Below are 26,403 nucleotides of genomic sequence, written 5' to 3'. Positions count from 1 at the left end.
CATTGCACAAACGATGAAAGGACGCAAGAAATGCTCAAGTTGTTGCCAACGAATCAGAAGAATTCTTTTGTAAAACCACCGGAGCCCGGTCGTTTTTCGGATGTCGTTATGCCCGTTGCTGTTGTCGTTGCGTCACTCGTGGTTATCGTATGCCTATGTGTTTCTGTATTTTTGTGTCTAACGTTTCGGTTTGATAATTGTTTGAAGCAAAAACGTGCCACGAAGTTACGTTCAATGCTGACACGTGGTCCGCAAATGCATATTTCAGGTAATTTGTTTGTGAATCATCTGTTAATGGGCGCAACTAATCATTGCATTCGACACGTCGTTAAAACTCAATAGCTAAGTAACTGAATCCTTTATGATAGTGTATGTTCCGGGTGCTACTGAACCGTTGCATATTATGCAAGTGATATTCTTTCTTCATCTTGGTAGTTTTCCAGGGTAAAAAATTGCGAAACTCACCTCTCTGCGCGTCTTCCACCAAGGAGCGGAATAGCTGCCATTCATTTGGGTGTTTATTTTTTCCTCGGTTAGTCAAGCCTGTTATGATGCTCTCCTTAATTTAAGCTTTTCGAGAGCATACAGTTCTTGGATAATACCTTGTTCTCAGTGTATTCTAGTAGTTAAAGTTCCGTCATGTGTGCTTTTTAGCCGTTCTTTGAAGCTGTCACACCATGTCTCTTAATTTGATCAGAAACTTGCCAAAGGGCAGCGAGCCGTCTGTCGTAAGGTTACTCGTCTACCTTGTCTACTCGTGTTGCGCGGTGAGGAACATCTCCAGCGGCTCAAGGTGTTCTGCCATGCGACGGGGATAACGTGGTCGTCCTCGTTTAGCAGCGCAACACTCAATTTCCGCAGCCTTGGTTCACGCCGGTTTTTTCTTTAGGCTCACTGGTCAAACTAGTCTGTTTGGTCTGTTCATTAGCATGACCAAAGAATGCCTGATCTTACGAAAGGTGGTAAGTGCGCATCAATAAATAAGAACACTTAACAACTCTGTCTTGGCTGTGTGAAGTATGAATGGGGGCTTCTTCGTCCAATTGTATCCCGATCTTTGTGGTAGATTCATTGCCACACGCACCTGTCAAATGTTTTTTTCAGGATTAAGTCTTCCGAAGTAGATTTAGCACTCAAGCTGCCTTTTTTATGTATATTTTTTAACCAGTATTGACCCTGCACCGTTATCAGAACTGAAGGTTACCCCACGCAACTACATGGAAAACCTCGGGTGCAGGGCATTTTTGTTATTCGGTGTAATTTTATATCAGCACTCGCTATAATTATGAAAAATCTTGCCACACCCCTCGGCGTCGTACAAATGAACGGAAATAAAATAAACTTGCAGAAGCAGAATACTAAAACTCACAAATTTTGAGCCTTACGGTATTATGAGGTGCAGAAAGGGAGGGAAGGGTTTCGCTCGCACCGGCCCGGGAAGGTAGCTCTGTGTGCGCAAGGCTTACACCAGTGTTAATCGATGGCCAGGAGCGCCGATACTGGAAGCCCAGGCTTTCTGACCAATTAACGTTGGTTCTATGGGCGTTAACTGAAAGAAAGGACCAAAAATGACTAGCCTTCTCCCCAACTTGAAAGGACTGCTCTTGTCCTTGCCAGCCGCCTCCCCTTATGCACCTGAAGATGGCTTGATGCCGAAAACTTGTGAGTTTGATCCTTCTGCTTCTGCCAGCGTTGTTTTCTCCCTGCTTTCTTAAGGATACCAAAAATGAATCCAATTTATTTTTTATTTATTAGATTAAGTGGTAACGTGAAAATACACTCCATTACATGTTTGATTGGACAAGTAATTAGTTGCTGTCGATGTGTCAATGAACAGGTTAAGGCTTCTAGAGCAAATCCTTTTAGAGGTAATCCAATTTATGTTTTTTATGGGACCAAGTGGTCATGTGAAAACACACTTAATCGCATGTTTGACTTAATAAGTAATTGGCCACTCTCCGCGCTTCGATGAAGAAGTAAAGGCTTATAGAGATAAGGGTTTAAACAAAATGCATTATCTTTTTAAACGTTGCTGTACGTGTGCAATGGAAAATAAGTTGCTGCTTTACAGCGCCTCAACACGATTTGCTTCATCCCTGGAACATAAATGTCGCGAAGAAAGAAGCCACGCCCTTCTGCATCTCTAAGAAAGTTTAGCACATCCATTTTCTTTTTCAGCTTTTTCACGCACCGCAGTTTAGCTGTGGCACCGTAATGAAACAAAGTGAGCTCATTTGGTGTCATTGATGCTAATGACCTTGTTTTTCTGTGGTGATCCAATGTTTTATATCAAAATAAGCAAAACTAGCATTGACTAGCATAATTTGGAAGCGAGATCGCCGGATGTTGAGCACAGGGAGTCTTGCGGTTGAGTGTGGTGGCGCATATAATTATCTGACCCCACGCGCAGATTTGAGTTCTGGCGCCGGTGAATTGTTCCCGCCGCCGGTAGGATTCCCCGAACGTTGACAGCGTTGAGCGCAACAGTGCCCGTCATCGCGCTCGGACTGTCCAACAGTGTCCGTCATCGCGCTCGGACTGTCCAACAGTGCCCGTCATCGCGCTTGGACTGTCATTAAAAACTGCATTCAAGAGAAGGCAATACAAATGTACTCAGAAAAGGCAATTCATCAAGTGCGATAGCTTATTTGGATAGGTCGTCGTAAAAGGATACAGAGCAGAAGCACAGCCTGCTGTAGTCATCAGGCCCCATGTGGGAGCACCGTCCTAGTCCAGCTGTAGCCAGCCATCGGCGGCAGCGCAGTCGGTACAGAGCAGCCTGCCAAAGCCAACAAGCCCCGTGTGGGAGCACCTATCCTAGTCCAGCTGTAGCCAGCCATCGGTGGTAGCGCAGTCGATACAGGCACTGCGCGACCGGAAGCACACGAAACTTAAGAAAGCAATCATCAAGAAGGAGAGGCCAGGCATGTAGCCACCGTTGGCGCGTCCCGCAGCAAGACAACTAGCGAACCTCGAAGAGACCCATCTTCCGCAGTCTGGCGCAGCGGATCCTCACAAGCAGTGACCGTGTGCTGCTGGAGAACTCTGGCCCTCTTGGGACACCGAAGACTAGGAGAATCTCCCGTGGTGGCGTGTGAGACTTTCGGCGTGCGTGCGGGCAAGGATGCGACCTGGCCCCTGACCTCTGACCCTGACGAGGATGCGACCTGTTGTGCTGATCGGAGGCACTGAACTGGAGTTATTGGGTAAGACAGGTGTTCAAGGTTATGGGACAAGGTATTAACTTACCCTGTCGGAAACCATACCTAGTCAAACCGGACAAGCTAATTGCCCAAGAATGTTAGACAAGCCCTCAGATTGGCTGTTTTTCTTATGATTCCAAAGGCAGCGACATCTTATTTCCTCCCCAACGCAGGAAGACAGCCAAAGTCTGCAGAGAGATGCTTTAGTACCAAGTGACGGAACCTGGAACTTAAGAATACATACAAGTCGTGCTGCGTTTTTGCAAGATTAATTGGATAGGCACATCTCGCAGCAATGCAAAGGTGCAGAGTCTTCAGATATTTGAAGAGGGCCAAGTAGCTAAGCAAGAGCCGTTCAGGCTCCTTCAAGGTCTACTGAAGCTCGGACAAGACTGCGCTGGGTGTCCAATATATCCTGAGAGCATGAAGCATATTTATAGCATGGGAAATCAAACACATTTGGGACTGTTGTATGTGATTGCATGGTAAAGGCTTAACGCTAATGGTCTGGAATTCGGGAAGGGAGATCTTCACCGTAGGATCATGCGAAGAGGCAGATTATAACTTACGGTCGTGACAACAGAAGCGCAGCATTGCCACATAGATGACAAGGGATGTTAGAACATCCCTGTGTACGCCACAGGGCTGGCGGAAAGCCAAGAACATATATATTTCTTAAATGTGTCGCCCACGGAAGTGCGACTGCAAATCTTTTCAGACAGTGATCGCCATTCAGTACTCTAGGAGGCACTGGTTAAACGGCGTCATCAAGGGAGCATCGGCTGCACTGACAGCTGCTGATGTTTTCAGCTGCGCTCACGGTCACTCCCCAGTGACCAGGGCCGCCGGGTCCCATGCCTCCTCGCGTAGGCGACATCACGAGACCGCCACCGAGTCTGGCCCTTTGAGGCCCCGGGCGAGGCGGGTCTCGACTGGGCCGGACACGGATCGTGTTCGGCGGCCACTCCCACAGGGCCGAACTTCTGCCGGGGAGAGCTCTCTCACGTGCGATTAATCTGGCTCCAAGTTTCGCGGCGCCGAGCTGTGACGACATTAGGGCTGCGGACAAAGTAACGCGCCTTCCGTCGTGACAGATTGGACCGAATAACGGCTGATTGGCGGCGGTGGCGCGGTGACTCACCGCTGAGACCCTCTCTCGCCGTACGTTTTTTTTTTAAAGAAAGTTTCCGGCTGCGTCATGCAAATGGTGTCTTAATTAGTGCAGCTGGAATGTTATGAGAGTACTGCTTATCTAATTGCACTAGGCTTGCATAGTACAAATAGAGACGTAGTGGTTAAGATGCCTCTGACTTGGTCTCCAAAGTTCCGTAAGGCGCATGGTGCAGTGTAGTTTTGGTGACATGTCCTCACCCTTAACCCTTTTACTTTTGGACGATAGAACAATTTATGAGATGCCACGCAGATGGCAGGGCTTGCACTGTCCACAATGCTTAGTCTGTCATGCCGAAAAAACTAACATGCATTGTCATTGATATCGGGAAGCTGACTGATCAAATTATATTACGAAATCTCGCGAGAAAAGTGAAATACGAAATACTGCGAGCCATAAATGGAGGAGAGTAGAAAATATGCCCTTTTTGCTGGTTTCATGACAATTATTGTTCTCGTAAAAAAATGGAACACTCGTCAAGGTTTATTGGAATGATATTCCCTCTGCGTATAATGTCTCGTACCAGGAGCCGCTCAGAATGACATACTGTCACACAATGCAAGTGAGATGTCGTTCAAAGCAAGTGCAGAAATTCGTGCCTGTTCACAATACTTTAATGTTCTCCGACCGAGAGTGTGCAGCAGTGTGCTGAACACTGCAAACTTGAGCCATGAAATATTTAAGGATGCTGCCTCAAGGTGATACGTTCGCCAAACCCTGCATTTTCTGGTTGCATTGCGAACGTTGTACCTCTCATTACAGGCTCCTACAATTTTGTTACTGGGCTTTGAAGCTGAGAGCTCGCAATTTCTGAATTTGCGATTTGTAATGAGCTCTCCACACACTATCACAGGTATTAAGCACGATTTCCGGCTGATCATCTCAAGTGGTTCGCCTGAATCGCGCCTTGTGAACGTTTCAACGTCTGTTTCAATGGTGGTCTTGTTTGTGGCATCGATGCAATTTATTACCATGATTCCTGCTGTGATCATTTGGTTTAGTTCTTTTGAGCGCATTTGATTGCCTAGGAACTGTTCATTTTATCAAACATGTCACATCAGTGGTGTATGACTGAACACACTGATATATAGCTCCCGGCGGATTCCCAAAGAGATCATCATCGCCTGAATTCACCACTGAATATGAATCCTACGTCAACCATGCCGGATGGCTGGGATTTGCATGCCTTATGGGCGAGTTGGCAATTTCCATCGCATTTCGGCCTACCCGAATGAGCATAATCAACGGTTAAACACCGATTGATACCGTTGCGGCGAGTTGAGCATGCGCACATCTCCAATGCGGCTATCGGGTCAACTGGTGACCCAGCAGGAGGTCTTCTGCACTGTGTTGTTCTACATACTCGAGTAGCTACGTCTTCCCGACGCATAGTATCACCGCGGTGATGTGTTCATACTGATTCATAGTTTTGCGACAAGTCCAGGTTAAGAAAACGTTTGAAAGCTTATATTATACTTTTGTTGTCACTTCATCTGGAAAAGTCGCTGACCAGTTGTGTGCAACGGCATCATTGCAGAACTGAGCGCCCAAACTTGGCCGGCCGTGCATGCGCATGCAAGATTCCAGGGATTGTAATGCAAACACATATCAGGAATTGCAACGTTTAAACTGCCACAAAACAAAGTAGCAAGCAACAAACAAAGTAACAAGTATGACTGAACTCGCCGTGTTTGATTGCATGTACCGTGCCTAGTTCAGGGATGCAGCGTAATCCTCTGATTGAACTCGCCGTGTTTGATTGCATGTACCGTGCCTAGTTCAGGGATGCAGCGTAATCCTCTGATTGAACTCGCCGTGTTTGATTGCATGTACCGTGCCTAGTTCAGGGATGCAGCGTAATCCTCTGATTGAACTCGCCGTGTTTGATTGCATGTACCGTGCCTAGTTAAGGGATGCAGCGTAATCCTCTGGGCGCTTTGAACAAGTACGGATAAAACATAATCAACAAGCGATTTGGTCTCTCCGTCACTAATCATTCGAATGCCTATGATGCACGGCAAAGCTGGCCGATATTGTCCCATCGTCTCAAAATATCAAAGTTCTTTTCGTGTCTTGCTAACAACACCGGTCTCAGTGTATGATGCTGTGTCATCTGAGGAGGTAGCTGAAGCTGGACAAGTTCAGGCCTGCTCATATGCCGCGGCGCTCCGAGGCCGTGTGGTGCAGTGTTTCTACTAGACAAGTTCAGACCTGCTCATATGCCGCGGCGCTCCGAGGCCGTGTGGTGCAGTGTTTCTACTAGACAAGTTCAGACCTGCTCATATGCCGCGGCGCTCCGAGGCCGTGTGGTGCAGTGTTTCTACTAGACAAGTTCAGACCTGCTCATATGCCGCGGCGCTCCGAGGCCGTGTGGTGCAGTGTTTCTACCAGACAAAAACCAGACAAGTTCAGACCTGTTCGTATGCCGCGGCGCTCCGAGGCCGTGTGGTGCAATGTTTCTACTCGGGGCCTCCGTTTTACAGAGGTAGGCGCGTCTGGTGCCAACTCGGAGCGTGTCAGAAAAATGTAACGCTCAGTTTATTGGATATAGATCACGTCTGCAATGAAAAGCTGCACAACGTGCTCAGAACAATGCAGTGATTGTCACAGCTGAGGTGTACACAGAATCGTTGTCCCTGTCGATCCGACCGCCGGCGTGTTCCAGAGGCCCTCCGCTTCTCTGGACGCAGGCATGCATGCCCTCTGCGCTGTCTCGCAGCACACCCTGGCAAGCTGCTGCGAAGATGAGTCTTACTCTTCGCGAATGCTTTTCCGGTTTAAATACGCTTTTTTGATATAGCTGAATGCAATAGGTATTGTCAAAAGCAAAAGTTGGTAGCCGTGTCCGGTGGTTGTAATGACCACACCGTGTTTAAGAGCCGGGCCAACACCTTCCCTCTGAAGAGCATGTTTAGTCATGTCCTGGCCCCATCTAGGGTACGAGGCTGTGAGCTGTATTTGTGGAATCGTTTGTTGCATTTGAGCCGTATTTGTGGAACTCATTGTTTCGTGTTACGTCTCCTTCCGAGAGGAGCTTTGAACCCGTCACTGCACCGGGAAGAATGGATCTCATCCCATATGTACATATAAATCAGGAAGGGCTCTTGCAAGCATGCCATTAATCGGATGCTACGAACGAACAAATAATCCTGTGGTGCAAACTTCGCGTTGTAAGAGTTGATGTATTAATCGAATGCGTAATGCCATCAATACAACGGGTGGGAAGATATTTTGCATAGAGTTAAATATATGCCATCACACCTCGACGGCAGGAGCTGTCCGCGCGGGGCCCAGCTTTGGCTCACAAGGCCGTAGCTACGCTAAGAGCGTTTGGAAAAATGTCTTCGGTATGTTTACAAGAGCTGTCTGCGTGGGACCCGGATTTGGCTCACAAGGACTGTAGCTACGCTAAGAGCGTTTGGAGAAATGTCTTCGGTACGTTTGGGAGTAAAGCAAAAATAACTCGCTTGGCTTGTCAGAGGCCGAATGAACGCGAACCTATTTGTGACGCAATGCTCAAGACCCTGACAAGTCTATGGGGTGATTTTTCGCTAGTCGTCTAACGCTGGGACGATAACAAGTTCCACGAGCTCGCTGTCGGGGAAATCCGATGAGTCCGTCGAAGTAGAAATATCTAAGTCTGAGAGGTGGAATAACGCTCTGCGATCCCCTGCTGGCTGTCCAGTTTTTGCATCTGGCGGCAGTGAAAACATTCCACCGACGGCCACGCGATGCTGCAGTGAGCTAGCCGGGTTCCTTTGAACGAATAAAGCACCGAAGGGTGAAAACTATGTACTTTGTCCAGCTATAAATCAGAGCGTGATGAACGCAGCGAATCTCGCGAGCTGCGCTGTAACACTAGGGTTGGGGTGGGTGAGCAGGTTTGTGGGCAGTACACAGTCATCCCGGAGCGTGGGTGTGCAGGTTTGTGAGCAGTACACAGTCACCCCGGAGCGTGCATGTGCAGGTTTGTGAGCTGTACACAGTTACCCCGGAGCGTGGGTGAGCAGGTTTGTGAGCTGTACACAGTCGCCCCAGAGCGTGAGTGAGCAGATTTGTGAGCTGTACACAGTCACCCCAGAGCGTGAGTGAGCAGGTTTGTGAGCAGTACACAGTCATCCCGGAGCGTGGATGTGCAGGTTTATGAGCTGTACACAGTCACCCCGGAGCGTGTGTGAGCAGGTTTGTGAGCTGTACACAGTCACCCCAGAGCGTGAGTGAGCAGGTTTGTGAGCAGTACACAGTCATCCCGGAGCGCGGATGTGCAGGTTTATGAGCTGTATACAGTCACCCCGGAGCGTGGGTTAGCAGGTTTGTGAGCTGTACACAGTCACCCCAGAGCGTGAGTGAGCAGATTTGTGAGCAGTACACAGTCACCCCGGAGCATGAGTGAGCAGGTTTGTGAGCAGTACACAGTCATTCCGGAGCGTGGATGTGCAAGTTTGTGAGCTGTACACAGTTACCCTGGAGCGTGGGTGAGCAGGTTTGTGAGCTGTACACAGTCACCCCAGAGCGTGAGTGAGCAGGTTTGTGAGCAGTACACAGTCATCCCGGAGCGTGGATGTGCAGGCTTATGAGCTGTACACCGTCACCCCGGAGCGTGTGTGAGCAGGTTTGTGAGCTGTACACAGTCACCCCAGCGCGTGAGTGAGCAGGTTTGTGAGCAGTACACAGTCGCCCCGGAGCGTGGGTGAGCAGGTTTGTGAGCAGTACACAGTCACTCCGGAGCGTGTGTGAGCAGGTTTGTGAGCAGTACACAGTCACTCCGGAGCGTGGGTGAGCAGGTTTGTGAGCAGTACACAGTCATTCCGGAGCGTGAGTGTGCAGGTTTAGGAGCTGTACACAGTCACCCCGGAGCGTGGATGTGCAGGTTTGTGAGCTGTACGCAGTCATCCTGGAGAACGTTAATTAGCTCAGCTCGATACCGGCCACCTTTTAACCCTTGGTACGCTGAAGAATTTCACCAGCGGTTTAAGGATTGTGGTTGTATGCCAGTAAGAGTCAGTTGAAACTCTCCCAGGATGTTCAAAAGCAACGCGTATGATACAGTCAGCACCTTAAAATAGATGGAAGACCTACAATTTTCGCAGCGTAGCATTAGCGAGGCGTCCCACGCGTCGGTGCCTTGAAGAGATGGTTTGTTGATTCACTATGCACAAGTTCCATTGTGCTATCCCGGGCTGTAGATTGCTGAATACGGCTATCGAAGCCTAAGTTACGTTATTTCATGTGACTGGAAAGGAATGCGATACCCTTCCGTCACTATGAGCCTTGTTTACAAGAAACGAGTTGCTGTGACAGAAATTCATGATGGCAATACAGTTGTCATTGTGCCGGACCTAGGTGCAGTTACTACTGTACGTATGGAACGTTTGGCTCTAGTACGATGCTTGCACTAGATCGTCTTGATTATATATGAAAGTAAAAGTATAAAAACGTAGAAAAAAGAAAATGGGAAATAACGAAAGCGTTAAGAATAAACTTACTTAAAAATTCGCTGTTTGTCCGTGCGTGTGAAAATGAAATTCGTAGTAAGCTGAAAAAAATACAGTGGTCATAAAAAGGAGTGTGTCACCATTGCTGTACTTTTCACTCTCAGCTAGATCGGACGCGTCAATTCAAAAGGTAATGCCAGTTCATCAATCTCCTTCCGAATAAATCATAACTTCAGTTTGAAGAAACCTCTCCTACGGGAGATATACCATTGTACTCCCTGTTCATCGCTATGAAAGGATCTGGTTGTCATTTGTTTTGCTTTTCCAAAGCATGTTTGTGTGCACTAGTTGCCCGAAATGCTAGTGCAGTAAGTTCTATGAAAGCTGGAAATACTCGTTTCGGGTGAACCATGCGAAGATGATCCTATTATCACGAAACTTCAGCGAAACTACTTGCTATGGCCTTGATTTATCCCAATCACGTTCAGCACAGCGACTCTTTAATAATGCACTTTGGCTTTGATAACTATTTCATACTTGGATGGTGAGTTTTTGCAAGGCTGTTTTAACAAAACATGTGTGCGCCAGCGACATACCATGTTGTCTGGTGACGCACTGGTTCAAACTTCCACCAATTTACTTCTCGCGTACTTGCTGACTTACGCTGCCCGCTGTGTCAATCACAAACGTATATCTCTTCTGATGCTTTTCGCACTGAGTGTATCATCTCGAGCCCGCAGGCTCGGAAAGTATAGGGAAAAAGAATTCGTCAAAAAAAGAAAGCATGCCGTCAGCTGCCGCCGACTATAGGACACCTCTGACCTCCTGTTGCCCATGTTTCGTGGGCCTGGGGACTTAGAGAGGCTTTATCATGCTAATGCGCATGCCAATTTTGAACGGGATCGACATGAAGTCTCCGCGTACAGTCGTGGAGGTTACGATGATTGCCGCGCTTGTATGTTTTGCGTGCGTCAAGATCGCCCATAAATGCAGCCTGGGTCTTCAAAGCAAAATAAAAGGCTAGTGCTGTGATGACACGTTGAGCGCGTAGTTCGGACAAGAACACTATGACAACTTGATTTGCTATTCTGTCTCATTAGTGCTGCAGTGGCGCTCCCCAGTGCCCAGTGCTGTTATTATACATAGCTGGTCCCTGAGCTGTTACCACAGTACATTTAGCAAAATAGCCCACAGGTCGTGCACTTCCTTTAAGAAAACTGTGTGTAAACAGCTAAACCGTATGTAGCGTGCTGTGCCAGTTAATCCTTTCTATCTCACGCAGTGGGCTGAGAAACCATAGATCGCCGGAGAGAAATAGGCCTGTATTTATGAACTACTCAACAGGTGTTGTCCCAGCACTAAACTAAAAGCAATATGCTTATTGAATACTGAATAGGTACGCATCTACTCATGTATTTTCATACAAAGGGAAATAGTGGATTGACCAGCATTTATTTTACCAGCATTTATAACACATGACCAACATTTATAAGACAATGTGAAACATTGCCGGGAAGAATGCAACACAATTATATATTTCTGTTGCTGTTAGGAAACCGAGCTGAGGCCCTATTGATACCTTGCACTAAGAGTACACCATCTGTGTCTTAGTGCCCTCGATAGAATATTAGGTGATTCAATGTCGCTCATGCAGCATGTCATTCTGCTTGCAAAACCGTATGTTGTGAACACAAGGCTAGAAGGGAGCAAACGGCTAGCGATGATGTAGTTTAGGCTTCAGGCCTCTACGCAAGAGGAGGGTAGGCTTTGGCATTGCGGATGATAGGACCGGCAGCGACCTCGTGTTCGTCTGAGCACTCTTATTAGACGGAGCGCCAAAAGAGCGCTCTGCTCACTGTAAAAGCCCTCGCCGTCCTACATGAACGCCTGATCGCGCTGCCAAACGTCCGTGTGTCATAGTGCATGTACCATACGCTGGCACAAAGTGTGGCGAGGTTGATAGGCAGCGAAGCGTGCATTCAATTACTGACGTAAACGGTGGGATGCTGAGACTCTATAGAAGCATGTGGACCGTGAATAAATACCATTATGCGAGCCAGGCCACGCGGAGTTGCTTAATTTAGGTGAGGATCAGCATCTTTGCCAAACGTCACTGAGCGCTTAGAACTGCCGCATTACTCGAGTGGCCCTTTGGATGTAGTGCGTGGAGCGCAGTAATTAACCATTTAAAACTTGCTTGACCTTTATTTTAATTTTACCACTCCCAGCGTCTATCGAGAAAACCGCCTCCATGTGCTCACAGCATAAACGCACCAATGTCGTTCAAATCCTGATGGCAATCCCAGCATACAGCGAGCATAACGCCGGGCACGCACATTGATGTCATTGTGTTGTACCGTACATAAACTGCTGCAGGCCAAACGCCAGCTTAACTTGCTTTGAGCTGTAAAACTCCAGGGAGATTCCTCATTTCCGTCAACGCATTCCTACTCCCACCAGCTCGGACATATTTGCCAAATGTTTTCCGTCCTGTCCGACCCGTCTGGGGTGCTTAGTGCGTCGGTCCGGTCTGATGGCGCCCAGCGGCGCGTGCCCGACCGTCCGGATCCAATCGGCCGTGTCGCGGCACCCCCCCCCCCCCTTCTCCCTCCCCGGAAGACGGTCCGGATCCCGGTCCGGATCCTGACCCGGATCCGACGAATCTCTTAATTCCCGTCCGGCAGTTTGTCGTCGGCTAAAAGGCCCGGCGTTGCCGCGTCGACAGCGGCTGGCTTACGAGCAGTCGGCTGCCGGGCGGGGAGGCGCCGCCGGCCGGTGAGGACGTCAAAAAGCGCTGGCGGCGCTCCTTGATGCCACTGTGGATCAAACACGCCTCTGATGCGTCACTCATCGGGCGTACGGGGGGGGGGGGGGGGGGCAACGCGCGGGAAAGTCGAAAGGTAACCGGGAAACTCCGGCGGAAGGTGTGTCTGCTTGTTGATTAGAGGGAAAAGATAGAACTGATGCGGAATTTGTTTTGACGTCGTGAGTAATTGCTGACATCCCAATGATAATAATTTATAGTGGGTGGTGTACACAATCTCCCATATTACGTTCGCGGTTCTTTGAACTCTTGATCGCTCTCATTCAACAATGCTTAGTCCGTATTTCTGGTGTTTGTCGGCGCATCGTTTTATTTAGGGCTGCCGCGAGAATCATGAAGTGTCGCATGTCTTCTGACTCCCGAGGACATTTCGCGGCTATCAGTGAGCCAGCTTTTGCCCGGACTTGGCCACAATGACCTAGGTTGAATCGAGCCGAGCCAACCTTCCATGTATCTGACTGCAGTTGTGTGGTGAATCCCTCATGTTAGCAGCATCAGACGCACGCCTTTTGCGCTTCTGACATTCGGATTGCGCTCTCACTCATGAACTGGACTGAGGATGTCACGTGCAATCTACCGTCCTCATAGTCATAGGGAGGAGTGTGACAGTCGCTGTGAGATCATGTTCCAGGGAGCAGTGGCGTAGCCATGGGGGGGGGGGAGGGCTTTTGGGGCATACCCCCCTCTTGGAGCCAAAGCCTCCAGTTCTTTTGCGGCAGCTTTAGACAACCGTAAGTCTTATACGACATAAAAGGTGACCCTCGCGACGTTGAAATGCGATCACAAGCCTTAAAATGTTTGTAAAACAAAATAAGGAAAACCAAAACGGCGAAGTGGAACCCATTTGGCTGAAAGAGCTCACTATGCCTAGATGTGGCCATCTCCTGGGCGAAGTCGTGGCTACGTCACGGAAGGAAGCTGGCAGTCTTGGAAGCCTTTTCACGATAAGTGAGGAAGCCCAAGTGACTGGTGGTCGAGCCTCGAAGCTGCCTGACACGGTGCATACTAGTTTTGGTTCATGGGCTACCACAAGTCTGCAGTGCTCTGAGCTGGCTGAAGTTTCAGGCGCAGCCTGTTATTTCAAAAGACGTTGGAGGCATTGGCAGCTACGCCGTCCGTGTGAACCTTGACCTAATACCGCCTGCGCTTCCCGCAGCCTCCCGCGTAGGTGGAGGAAGTTTGCACTCTTAACGCTTATCGACTGGCCTGAAGCTGGCCTGAAGCTGACCTGATGTGACTGTGAATGATACAGACGTGCTGTATCTACTCGCAGTGACCAACTGTCTCGCCTTCAGCTGTCCTATCGCAGACGCTCTGAAGACTCTCAGTGGCACAAAGCGGTCTGACCTTGGCCTGAACGCCGTTATTGGTACGCATACGTGTTGTTCAAGGCGCAAATAGCCGAAGCAGCTGGCGCGCCCTTAAACCCCAATAGCTAGCCAACTAACGCGTTGTTTAACTCCGTCACAGGTGTTCAGGCGAGCTGACCTTGTCTGACGCTGCCCGCCGGCAGATATTGTGCAGATCCACGGCGGCGGCCGGATGGCCAGCCTGCTCGGCGTGGAGGGAGGACACGCCATCGCCAGCAGTCTGCCCGTGCTCAGGAGCCTGCACGCGCTCGGGGCGCGTTACCTGACGCTCACGCACAACTGCAACACGCCCTGGTCAGTGCCGGCACCGAGTCGCACGCGGGAGTCTGTCGCGCTCGGGGCGCGTTACCCGACGCTCACGCACAACTGCAACACGCCCTGGTCAGCTGCCCGCACCGAGCCGCACTCAGGAGTCTGTCGCGCTCGAAACAGTAGCGTCGGTGCTCGACGTGTGGGGAGATTAGAGACACCCCGCCCGAGACAGGTCTCCGGCGACGCAGTAGGTCACGGGGCTTGGGGACCGGAGAAGGTGAACGCGTACCCTCGCGTCGGATATAGCTCTGGTGTATCCAGGGATTGGATACTATCTCTCGTGTATCCCAGGGCCGGATACTTGTGGTCCCGTGCAGCGTGCCGCGCTACAGTGGGCCAGGTGTCGGCGCAGTGTCACGCACGGGTGACCGCCGTGCGTGCGGCGCTCTCGGCGGCCGCCGGAGCCGGGCGCCAGCCGGACGCCGGAGCGAGTGGCGAGCCTGGACGGACCGGCTCAGCCCCGACCGGCGGCCGCTCGCCGCCGCCCGTCCCGGAGGAGCCGGGACCGTGTCGGCCGGCGTCGGTCGTACCGCCGGCAGCGGCGCGTCGGGATCGATCCGGGCCGACCCCGCCACCCGCCGCCGCCGCCGCATGAGTCATTCGCACCGCAGCGGGAGGTGGTGCCGCGGCGGCGAGGTGGCCCCGGGGGGGGGGGGGGGGGGGGGGGTGACAGGCGACGGGGCCCCGCGCCCCAATGCGGTAAAACAACTTTTCTTAGGATCAGTTTTTGGGCGGTTATCTAGGTCTAGCCGTGATGTTTAAGACTTCAGCGCGCGCTATGCGGTGTGGGACCCGGCTTTTGCGGAGGCGAGTACCATGCGCCGGGCGGTGAGGTTAACTGTCGTCACTGTCACTGTCACTGTTAGGTCACTGTCGCGAGACCTGTCTCGAGGCACTCACGCCGACATGGGCCGGTTTCAGCTGCAGCGTGACGTCACTTAATGACGTGAGTGAGGCTTCGTGCGGCTTTTGGAAGCCGAAAGGAATGTGAATGGGATTATATAAATATCCGGCTCTGGAATAGGAGACCGGGAGATATACAGGGAAGAGAGGATCGTTTACTTGGTAGTGCATAGTAACATCATTAGGTCGTTTGGGGACGTCACGGTCTGGTGCTCCGTTTCTGCCGTGTGTCAACGAACGCCGCGATTCAAGAGATAATATTTGCTCCCGGCAAGATGCTTAGGCGAAAGTAGAACTCGCCTTTCTGACGTTTTGCCCGTCTGAAATTAAGTGATGGTTGACATCTTTGTTAGTTAGTCTGGAAGGGTGTAAAACGATTGATGATTCGGTGGCTCTTTTGCAGGTCAGAATATTCAGAAGTGCCATCGTTGGCGCAAAGAGGTCTCACAGATATTGGAGAGGTACGTCACATGCATTTGTGTTTGCATTCCTCTCCGTTTTCTGTATTTGAGAATATTTATCACTCATTTTTCCAACCCCTTCTTTCCTTGTTGCACGTTTCAATACGTTTTTGTTAGATTTGTATATTTTTGCTGCGAATGTCAGGAACGGTCAACATGTCAGACTTTCAAGCGCACCACAATTCAGTGTAGACTACAATCAATTTTTTCTTCAAACCCCTTGAACACCTGCTCTGCTGTGTCCGACAATGCCCAGGGACATTTGTCCCTTGTATGGACGATGGTCCCTGTGCTGTTGCTGGATGTCCGAGGGAAATTTGATGAGTATGTTTTAGTTTCCTGCAAGGTAAATTGGTTCACCAGTGTCATTGGCGCAGTACACAGCATACTTTGTTCGGCAGGCTAGCTACAAAAGATCTGGGCTTAGACAGTTAGTCTTTGTTTCACTGAGGCTAACCTGGCTCTGAATAAATCAGCGGGGGAGCAGGAACGGAAAGCATCCGGGTGATTTGCCGAAGAGAATGCTGCACTCTTGCTCTGCAGGATTTAATAATCTCAAACGACGTACAGAAAAACAAATAGGGGCAAGGAAACGAGAGAGCGAAAGAGCAAGGGAACAAAAAAGGCAGAGGGCCTAAGAGCCAGCCAGCCAACGAGCCAAATGCCTAGACGGAACGAAGTATAGAAACTGAGCAAGAGAATAATAAAGCTGGGGAAGAAAAAGCACAAGACAAAAGACCACGCACCGGTGAGCACGAGAGGGGCTCTGAGAGTACAAGCCAGACGGCAGGAAAGCGCCAGCCGACGTGAGCGGGGGTGGCCGCCCGGTGGACAGTGCCCGCGCCAGTTGTCACCCTATCGATGGGGCGGCCTCGTGGACACCGGCCGTGCTCATTTGGCTGATGGCTCGGCGAGCAGGGGCATAAATCTGTCGCGGCCGATCCCATAAATAGCCATCGGCCGGCGGGGGCGCGCCGCCGCTGCCCCGTTCGGTATCGACGTCCACCCGGAGTCGTGGCAAAACACGACGCGGACGCCGCCGGCCGCGCTGCCGGCCGCCGCGGCCACAGCCGTGGCCGACCGGGCCGCCCGGGCCCGCGGCGACCGGGGCCGACCGGCCCGACCGGGCCCGCGGCGACCGGGGCCGACCGGGCCGCCCGAGCCCGCAGCGACCGGGGCCGGCCGGGCCGCCCGGGCCCGCGGCGACCGGGGCCGACCGGGGCCGACCGGGCCCGCGGCGACCGGGGCCAACCGGGGCCGACCAGGGCCGACCGGGCCCGCGGCGACCGGGGCCGACCGGGCCGCCCGGGCCCGCGGCGACCGGAGCCGCCCGGGCCGCCCGGGCCCGCGGCGACCTGGGCCGGCCGGGCCGCCCGGGCCCGCGGCGACCGAGGCCGACCGGGCCGGTCGTCCCGAGAGTAATGTGGGTGTATTTTACGACGCATGCGACTGGTAACGTTATTAGGTTTGCAATCTGGCACGCCGGGTGATGCGGGGAACCGCAACACGGGCGGCTATCAATCCCGAAGCCCGGACGGCGTCGCGGCTGATGGTCACGCCGGCGCTGGGCGATGCCGGGCCCGGTCGGCCGTGACTGCGGCGTTCAGCACCAGTGGAGCTGGACGAACGGCGAGGCGCGCTCGGCTTCAGCGCACGTGGTGACTGTGATCGGGTAACCTTGGCACGGCCAGCCGCGTGTTGGTGAGGAGATGAGCGCCGTCCTCTCGCTGCAGGCCGCCGTGTGTGAACATGCGTGTGGGGGGGGGGGGGGGGGGAGGAGGGGTGGCGCCACCCGGTAGTGGCCAAGTGTGCTGTCTGAGTATGTGCGTGACCAAGTGTGCAAGCGTGCTTACAGCGCGTTCAGCTTGCTGCGCACCATCATGGCTGCTGTTTGTCACTAGTGACCCTGTTGCCATGGGCGGCGAACTTCTCATGTATTTAAGAAGCACGTGTACACAAGTGCACCACATATCTCTCAACTTAAACATTGACATATGGCCGCTGTGTAACATAAGTAGAATTACCGTACTGATGTGCCGTGAAACGAGTTTCAGAATCTTTCAGCTAGCCGCCGTGCTGTACATTATTTGCTAAATAATCATACTATACCGAAGCAGCTCTCCGATTTCAGACGCAACTTAGCAAAATGCCACGGCCAGCTGGAGATCTAGCCCGCCAATTCTGGCTGTGCCTCCACGCTTACCCGGCATTAACCTGCAGGTGTTAAAGGAAGCGTTCCACATGTCGAGGATGGGATTTTGAACTGAAAAGCGATATTGAAGCTCAGTCGACGTAGTTCACAGCCTTGCCCCTCTTAAGACCTAACCCCCTCTAGTTTCTGAACTACAAGCCCGCGTCGATGGGGGAGCATTTCAAGGAGGTCACGTTGACTTCCGTGACGTCACAATAACGTCATTTAAATCCTACCATTCCACAAGCCATCCGGCGATCGAGGCCAAGAAAAATATAATGGCTGAGTCATTCATATCTGGCGTTCGCGAGCATGATTTCCAGATATAACGGCGTTTAATTGGCTCTCAAGCAATGTTGTACGGGTACGATGACGTAATCAAACAATGACAAATCATGTTGCGTCATTGAAGACATCACGTAAACATCACGCAAGAAATTATGTTGTTTAAAAGCAGTCTTTTCTACTTAAAAGTATACCAACATTTATAAAGCTTGTTTCACGACGCCTGCTGCTTGCTTCAACGCCTCCAAACGTGAAACATTGCCCTTGAGATAAGAACAGTCTGTATTTTGCGTCGCTTCTTAATCTTAGACATCGACACAAGCGTCATATCAGTGTTAGCGAATGCACGACATTAATTGCCTAATACCAGAGACTTGTTGCTTAGAATACCAATATAAATACCTAATACCAGAGGCAGTTGCTTAGAAAGCAGTGATAAAATCACATGAACTTGCAAGTTGTGTAGCATCAGATGGCATCTTAAACAATATGATGAGAGGGTGGAAACTAAAATAGCTCCTTACTAAGTTTGCCAGCGGCTTTGCCCTTATAACTCATCAGCAACACAATGCTAAGTCTTGCAAAATTGCGCGCATCAACCGATTGCCGTGTACTGTCTGATATTTAAGAGATATTGGCTATTCCAAATTGTGCGAAGCCTCTCAAGCTCATTACTTCGGTTGTCATGTGGTGCTTGTTGTCCGCATGTGGATGCATTATGCGACAGCACAGAATTAGTACCGCACAAAACATCCGTGCACGTATCACGTGGCCTGCTGACCGCAGCTTTCAAATCTATATCGAATGTTGATTGACGTCAAATATTGAACAGGAATTTGTTATACCGACCTATGTACAGATACATGTATTGCAAGAAGTGGCAGAAGCAGGCGGAACGAAAATCTTTTGAGACCTTTACATTGAAAATTACGGACAACTACGGCAACAGTGAAACAAATCCTACGTAAGAGCCCCCTGTTATTGTGTTCGCAAATTGCGTTTTCCTCCTTGCAACCAAAAACGCATGTATAATGGACAAAATGTACATTACCACTAATGAGATTATGCTAACTGTGAACTAACTGTTGGGAACTGATAAAACTGTTGGAAACACAGTTTCCGGGATATTTCATTAGTTGTTGATACTGATTCTGGGGCACGGCTAGTGTGTGAAACAATGCAATTCAATTCCACATCATCCTTACAATAATAAGTAATGATAAATTACGATAATCACAATAACAGGCCCACAGGCTTTCGGCCGGGTCCGATGCGACTGGTTGGTGGGTTAAAAAGCTGCGTCTCTATTTCCGACAATTAGGCTTCCTTCACCACCTCCGCGTTTGTGTCGTCTTTTTCAGCAGTCAACCGCCATCGGGCTCCTGTCACGCCTTTAATGCTGCTTGGGCGTTGACAAATGTCTGTTTTCGGCGCTGCGGCGGCGCAGAAACGCTGTGGACGTTTTTGCATCGTTCCGCCCCAGCCCTCGACGAGCGCCAGTCGAAGTGCGGCTATCAATATTCCGCTGGTGCACGGTGACTGGCGCCGGTTGCCGCTGGATTTGGCGCGGACACTTGCTGGAAGGCGCCGCGCCTCTCTTATTTATTGGCCAGGCTGCGATCTCCGAGTGGAGCTGCGGGGAAGTGTGGTTGCTGCTCTGGCACCAGGCTCTGGTGATGTGGTAGTGTGGCGTATGCAAAGGTGCTGGTCTTAAAGGGCTCGATTTACTGGATTTCTAGCACTATCAGTTTCGTACGCCCATTGCAGTTACTGAGGTTACGGCGTAGCAACACGAAATATACACTTTATACGGGTGTGTTGTTTTATGCGATATTGAACAATTGTCTTTGCGGTGTGCCGCCTGTACTAAGGGACAGACCCAGGATTTCTTCATGGGAGAGGTCACGCTTCACAATGGTGCCCCTAGGACTTAGTTCCTCCTCACAAAAAAGTTACTGGATTTCGGCCTTTGCAGATTCTTGTTTTGTTTTTTTTGCTCAGAAAACCATCCTCGTCTGCGCATCGTGGAGGGCCAGGGATAGCAGGCATGTGCGTACGTGGCGCGTGTTCAGTTTACCGAAAGTCTGGTGGTTTAATCATTCCGAACTAATTATTTCGGAGAAAATAAGACAAAAGAGGTTCAAGATGGCTGCTGAATACCATCGAAGTCGGGCTCGACAGCAAGGCTCAAACAACCAGCAGGCGCCAACTTTTTGCGTTTGGTAGGTAGCTAGCATTACAGTGCGTGGTTAAAGGCAAAAGCGGTGGGTTGTGTGCGAATTTTAAATCGTAATGACTCGTGACATCGTATGACACGAAGAACGATATGTTGGTTTTGGAAGCAGAACGCGCCGAAACCAATGGACTTCACAGATTTTTGTTGCAGTATATTTTTGGTAGTAACACATACGATCAGCTCTCTGTAGTATGTAAAATTTCGTGTCCTTAACATGAAAACGAACTTTGAACTGCGCATCTGAGTATCAAGACGTAGTGCAATGATATCCAAGTGTGCTTTGTGTGTTTTGACTATCATCAAGGACTGACTTCCGTTTACCTCTGCAGCTACAGCTCAGGTATCCACAAACAACAATCCTCGGCGGTCGGCGGGCTTTTTAACTTTACTGTCATAAAAAACTGACGGTTAGTTACGTTCTTCCAGCCAGTCAGCTTCTCACGACATGAACACAACCAACAGCAGCCACAGCCTTGCAATAAACCCAGTACATTACCGCGTGGCGAGCAATCGAGCCCATCTGTCTCAAATGGCACAACGCTTTAAAACGCTGCGTAGCAAACTGATCACGTTCATCGCAAGATGCGGTGGCCATCCACGACTCTTACGACTAGTAATAAGCCCAGTTATTTGAGGTTTCATACTTTTTAGTATGTGAAGTGAACCTTGGCTGAAAAAAATGCGTGAAAAGCATTGATCTGAGGGCCATTGGAAGAGCGCTGTGTCACCACTGATCTGTGACGCCAGCACTAGTAAAGTATAGTTTGTAGTATGATTTTGTCACCTGCTAAAAACCATCCTGATCAAAGCTGCTATGTTTGGTAGCATCTTACGGCTCCACTTGCTCATACAGCGAAACGTCAACGTTTCGGCATGTGCTCTATACATACTAGCGCTGCAAGCGTTAGTGAGCATAGACCAATACTAAGCGTTGCGTTTTGTCTAGCTGAGATCATCTGTTGCAATATTCACTTGACTGCCGAAGTTTGTTTTCATTTTCGGAATTTTGTCAGCAATTGTTTTGCGAAAGTGTCAGTTTTGGTCACCGATCACGTCTGGTAAATCCGAAGCTTTTTCACCCCTGCCTCTGACTGTCTTCCCTCTGGGTCTTCCCCTGCCTGTAATTATACCATACGGTGGGTCTGATAAATGCGAGTAATCTGAAATGTTCTACTTTGTCGGTCAGGTTCCAACACGCTCGATGCCCATTTCCAGGTTTAGTAATTCAGGCATGCCCTTAGCTTTAAAATTTGTTGCAGTTGGCGTGCCGAACGAGCATCATTTTCCTTGCCCATGCCTGCCTCCTGACTTACATGTAAACGTCGCTAGCTTTTTACCCCGCGATGCCGTGGCTCGAGTCTCCTGGCCTGCCAGCTTGGCTGTAAGGACGGAGCGCTCTTGTTAGCCACCATACGCCTTCTGCCCGCGGGACACCCTTGTTGCGAGTCTTGCTTGTCACGTTTCTGCGGCACTCAGCCGCTGACCGCTCTTGAGAACGCTCGCCGGCTGTGACAGGCCTGACAGCGTGTTTTCGAGCGGAGCGTTGTTTGTGACCGTTTTCTGATTGCTGGCGTCAGGTATGCAGCTCTGGGATGGCCACTGTTCGTTTCGGTATTTAAGAAATGACTGCCGGTTGTTCTCGACACCCTGGCTTATGCGTGATGCATGCCCTCTGTTGGCAGAGCGTGGTTCGGGAAATGAACCGACTGGGTATGGTGGTGGACCTGAGCCACGCCAGCACGCAAACGATGCGGGATGTTCTCGCCGTGTCGCGAGCGCCCGCCATGTTTTCACACTCATCTGCGCATGCGCTGTGCAACATATCCCGCAACGTGCCCGATGTTATTTTGAAACAGCTGGTAAGTTCAGAATGATGAGTGGCTTTTCTTGTCTCGCTTATTAAGGACCGATATTACGACGACATGAAATATGGGCTTTGCGATTTATGATTGCGTAATAAAATGCGGTCTTATTCCTGGTCGGCTGTGGCACAGGAAATGACTTTTTGGTTACACTCCGAGCATTTCTGTTTATCTTGTTTTGTGCATGTTTCTCTCAAATCGGTCTTTTCGCGCGAAGTTACAATTTTGTCCGTTTCAGGCTCTGCAAGGCGGGATAGTTATGATCAGCTTTTATAATCGTTTTCTTACCTGTGGGGAGAATGCTACCCTTACTGATGTTGTAGGTACGTATAACTCGCGCTCTCATCAGTGCGGCTTTGTACTTAGTTGAGTAATTGCTGTATCTTGCGTGTCCCACTACTCTGACTTCGTGCTGCACAGCGCAACGCACTTCATTGAAATGACTTAATGGTGCATAATTCGTTCGGATGCATCTGGTTTGCACGAACTTTTCTTAACTGTGCTGGCACATAGCAACTTCGCCAAATCCCGCTGCGTGTTGGAAATGAGACTGTCCGGTCTCTCGATCAAGATGTTTTATTTGGTGCGCCATTCCAGCAGCTCATGCTCAATGCTCATGCTCAATGCTCATGCTCAACTCGCATGCTCGTTCGGTTTTACAGCACCTCTATGAGGCTGCACCTAATAAGACGCGTTCAGGAGCCATCACGCCAGTGCAGGAGCCATCACGTCAGGAGCCCCAGGAGCGCGCTCCTGGCCGCCATCACGCCCGAGCTCGTGCTGGCCGGACAGCGAGCCGCACTCACTGCCGGACGGTTTTTGTTTCAGCACATATAGACCACATACGGCGGGTGGCCGGCGTGGACCACATTGGTCTGGGGGCCGGCTATGACGGTATTGATCTGTAAGTACGTCTCTCGTCCCCCCGCTCTGTCGTCGCTCTCGTCTCTCTCTCTCTCTCTCTTCTTCTCTCCTCTCTCTCTCCTCTCTCTCTCTATCTCGATCTCTCTCGCTCGACTACTCGCGATCGATCTAGATCTAGAGCGGCTCTATCTCGTCTCGCGCGTATCTCTGCGGCGAGATATCCTCGTAGAATCTAGAGAGAGCCTCTCTCTCTCGTCTCTCTCTCTCTCTCTCTCTCTCTCTCTTCTCTCTCTCCTCTCTCTCTCTCTCTCTCTATCTCTCTCTCTCTCTCTCGCTCTCTCTCGCTTATCTCTCTCTCTCTCTCTCTCTCTCTCTCTCTCTCTCTATCTCTCTCTCTCTCTCTCTCTCTCTCTCTCTCTCTCTCTCTCTCTCTCTCTCTCTCTCTCTCTCTCGCGCTCTGCTGGTGGCTGGCGACGATATAGCCAAACATTGCATCGTTTGTTTAACAATGTCGTGAAGCAGCCTTAAAGCAGTAGGTACTCTGCGCAAATATGCCACCCCTGGCACACCAGCCCTATGTCTTGTGCTTCCCGTATGTCTCCTTTCCCAAGCGGGTGTGAGCTGGCCAATTTTGAACAAATACACGCTGAGCATTACTGTGAAAAACAGCATACATAGTAGTCGTGTGCTAGCGTCCAAGGGTTTCTCGAGGTTTTCAGTCTTGACCTGGCAAGTGCAGCCTCATTTTGGAAGTCCAACGCACGCACAGCAACAGGAGGCCCCCGTAGCCACCAGATGACCACAGATCCGGCTCGTGTGAATCTGAAGGATCCTGGCCTGGATTAGGAAGCCGCTTCTTGCACCATGAGGCCCTTTTCTGGAACGGGAGACCCTAGGATAGGGATAGGGAGGCCCTTTGCTGTGTTGAAAAACCCTGTATTACCCGGAAGGTCTCTGTTTATTGCTGGCAATTATTTACATGACCGTTGATCCATGTAGCAGTTTAGGAGATGAGGAAGCACGTGACCCCAGTGTCTCTGTCTTGAGTACAACGCTACCCAGGAGCTCCCTCCTCTGATGAGGTCGAGTTTTGTGCAGGGGGCCCCGAAAAAAATGTTGTCGCCCCCCCAGGAATCGATGGCGCTGCCCATGGTCAGGTCTGGCCCACACCAGCGCAGAACAATGTTTTGACACGCCGCTAGTCGCCGCCCGCTCTTATGCAAGCTAACGTCCAGGTGAATCGGCGTCGACACGCGCGTTAGCATATGAATGGCAGGAGCAGCCGGCCGGCATTGTGAGCCGGCAATCGATACCGACGTCCGTCGTAGCCGTGATAGCCGCGGCCGGTCCGCGCTCCTGATCCCCAGCGCCGATGGCGGGTCGGAACGGCGAAACAAAGGCGGAGTTCGCTGAGCGTCGTCGCAGCAGGATAAACGCTTATCGCTACATCCGCGGCAGGATAAACGCTTATCGCTACATCAGCCTCACATTTGAGTAACGGACACCGCAATGAGCCGTAGCGTATCTGATGCACCTGCCGTGCGTTCGTGATTGAGCTGCATTTATTGAAAATGGGGAACGGGGATGAGCGCGCTTGCTAAGTGGAAAGATACACGTTTGGCCGAGTTGTAGGTCACTTCTCCTCCTCAATGGTCATTGACTTAATTAATCCGGGGCATCACTTACTGTATTGGGATGTTTCTTCTTACACCAGAGTGGTTGAGGGCAATAGCATCAGAGCCCTTTTGCTATTTTTAACCCATAAAGTGATACAGTGGGTATAGTATGGTATAGTATGTGTAAAGTATTGGTATATATATATATATATATATATATATATATATATATATATATATATATATTGTTGTAAAAGCCTCTTTCATAAAGCCGCCAAGCAGTGTAGCAGATCTGTGAAGAACTTGCTAGTCGATTTCTCCCTGTGCCAAAGTGTATTCCAGATGCTTAAGTTAGACGCGATCGCCAACCAGAGACCCGCGCCAGCTTGCACACCAACGAACCCATGCATTGCCAGATATGTGTCTTGTACGTGGCCCGATGAGGCTGGACACAAAAAAGTGCGACTTACACCCTCCCCTCAATCGCGCAGAGTGTCTGACGGGCTAGCCGACCCGTCCACATACCCATCACCGGCAGCGAGTGTCCGTACTTACACCCGTCTTGTCCGATACAGAGTGCCTGACGGGCGGGCGGACCCGTCCACGTACCCCCTGTCGGTGGCGAACGTCCGCACTTAAACCCCTGTCCTGTTTGATGCAGAGTGCCTGACGGGCTGGCGGACCCGTCCACGTACCCCCTGTTGGTGGCTGAACTGTTGTCCCGATCTGGCTGGTCCGAGACGGACGTCAAGAAGCTGGTTGGTCTCAACATCCTCAGGGTTCTCAGAAAGGTCGAGGAGGTGAGAATGATTCGACGCCTTTAAGGCGTTCATTGCTCGTGCCCGCTTGTTGCTATCGCAAAAGCGTTGGAACCTTGTGTGCCGTGAACCGTGTGCCTTTATCACATGGCTACTCACAAACGGCGAATATTCTCTGCTGGCGTGTTTACACAGCTAAGATTAAAAGCGTTTTATTGGACAGTAAATATCCATTTCGTGTATTTATTTGTGCTTCTTCTTCCTATTTGCCGTGCGTCGCTCTTTGTTGGCCGTTTGGAGCTCGGATTGCATGCCGACCAGTCTCGGTCTCAGTTTAAGGCCGCGCGTACCGGTTTGGAGGCGCTCACGGCTTTGTCGGGATGCGCTCCCGCCAAGCCGGGCCGCGATTAGAACTCGGGAGTGTCACTGCACACCAGGCTCGCCGGTATTGATTGCTGACCGGACGCCGGTGCCGGCGCCGCTGCCCCCTGTTTGCCGACTCGCCGATACCGACGTGGGCGCGCTCTGGTCTGTTTCAGATACGAGATCATTTGTCAATGGAGGAGCCGGTGTCACTGGAGGCGCTTCACCGAATAGACCAACACTACATCAACAATAATTGTACCTATGATTTACGACTTCAGTAAAGACCTGGCCAACTATTTGTCTTGTCGATTCGATCAGCGGAACAGAAAGGCTGAAGCCGGATGCATGGGAGGTACAAAGCGCTGAACTTGGCGCTGCAGAAGTTGCCATCCTGTTATCCAGAAGCGACCCAGCCACAAGTTTTTCGTCACAGCCGCAGACATTTCTTTGCACGTACTAAACGGTTGCGGGGCATGACATTTTGTCAATTAATGGGCAGGGTAGCTGAGCCGGCATCACTGAGCCAGCACCTGTTGTGTCCATTGC

At 50.8% G+C, this 26,403-nt stretch overlaps 1 protein-coding gene across 1 annotated transcript in view; it reads left to right on the top strand.

Annotated features, from left to right (window-relative positions):
* Positions 1-26,147, top strand: part of LOC119105391 (dipeptidase 1) — a 57,862-nt gene extending 31,715 nt beyond the window's left edge. Inside the window, exons 7-13 of the mRNA XM_037228858.1 lie at positions 14,147-14,297; positions 15,622-15,679; positions 22,074-22,250; positions 22,492-22,576; positions 23,082-23,157; positions 25,395-25,533; positions 26,031-26,147. Of these exons, the coding sequence (XP_037084753.1) occupies positions 14,147-14,297; positions 15,622-15,679; positions 22,074-22,250; positions 22,492-22,576; positions 23,082-23,157; positions 25,395-25,533; positions 26,031-26,138 (794 nt within the window). The 3' untranslated portion in view covers positions 26,139-26,147. The remainder of the gene's footprint in view (positions 1-14,146; positions 14,298-15,621; positions 15,680-22,073; positions 22,251-22,491; positions 22,577-23,081; positions 23,158-25,394; positions 25,534-26,030) is intronic.
* The last annotated feature ends 256 nt before the right edge of the window (positions 26,148-26,403 follow it).

This window comes from Pollicipes pollicipes, unplaced genomic scaffold, assembly GCF_011947565.3.
Source record: "Pollicipes pollicipes isolate AB1234 unplaced genomic scaffold, Ppol_2.1 Scaffold_6138;HRSCAF=7277_pilon_pilon_pilon, whole genome shotgun sequence".
In the NCBI taxonomy this organism is placed as follows: Eukaryota; Metazoa; Arthropoda; class Thecostraca; order Pollicipedomorpha; family Pollicipedidae; genus Pollicipes; species Pollicipes pollicipes.
This window is presented reverse-complemented; position numbering and strand designations above follow the sequence as displayed.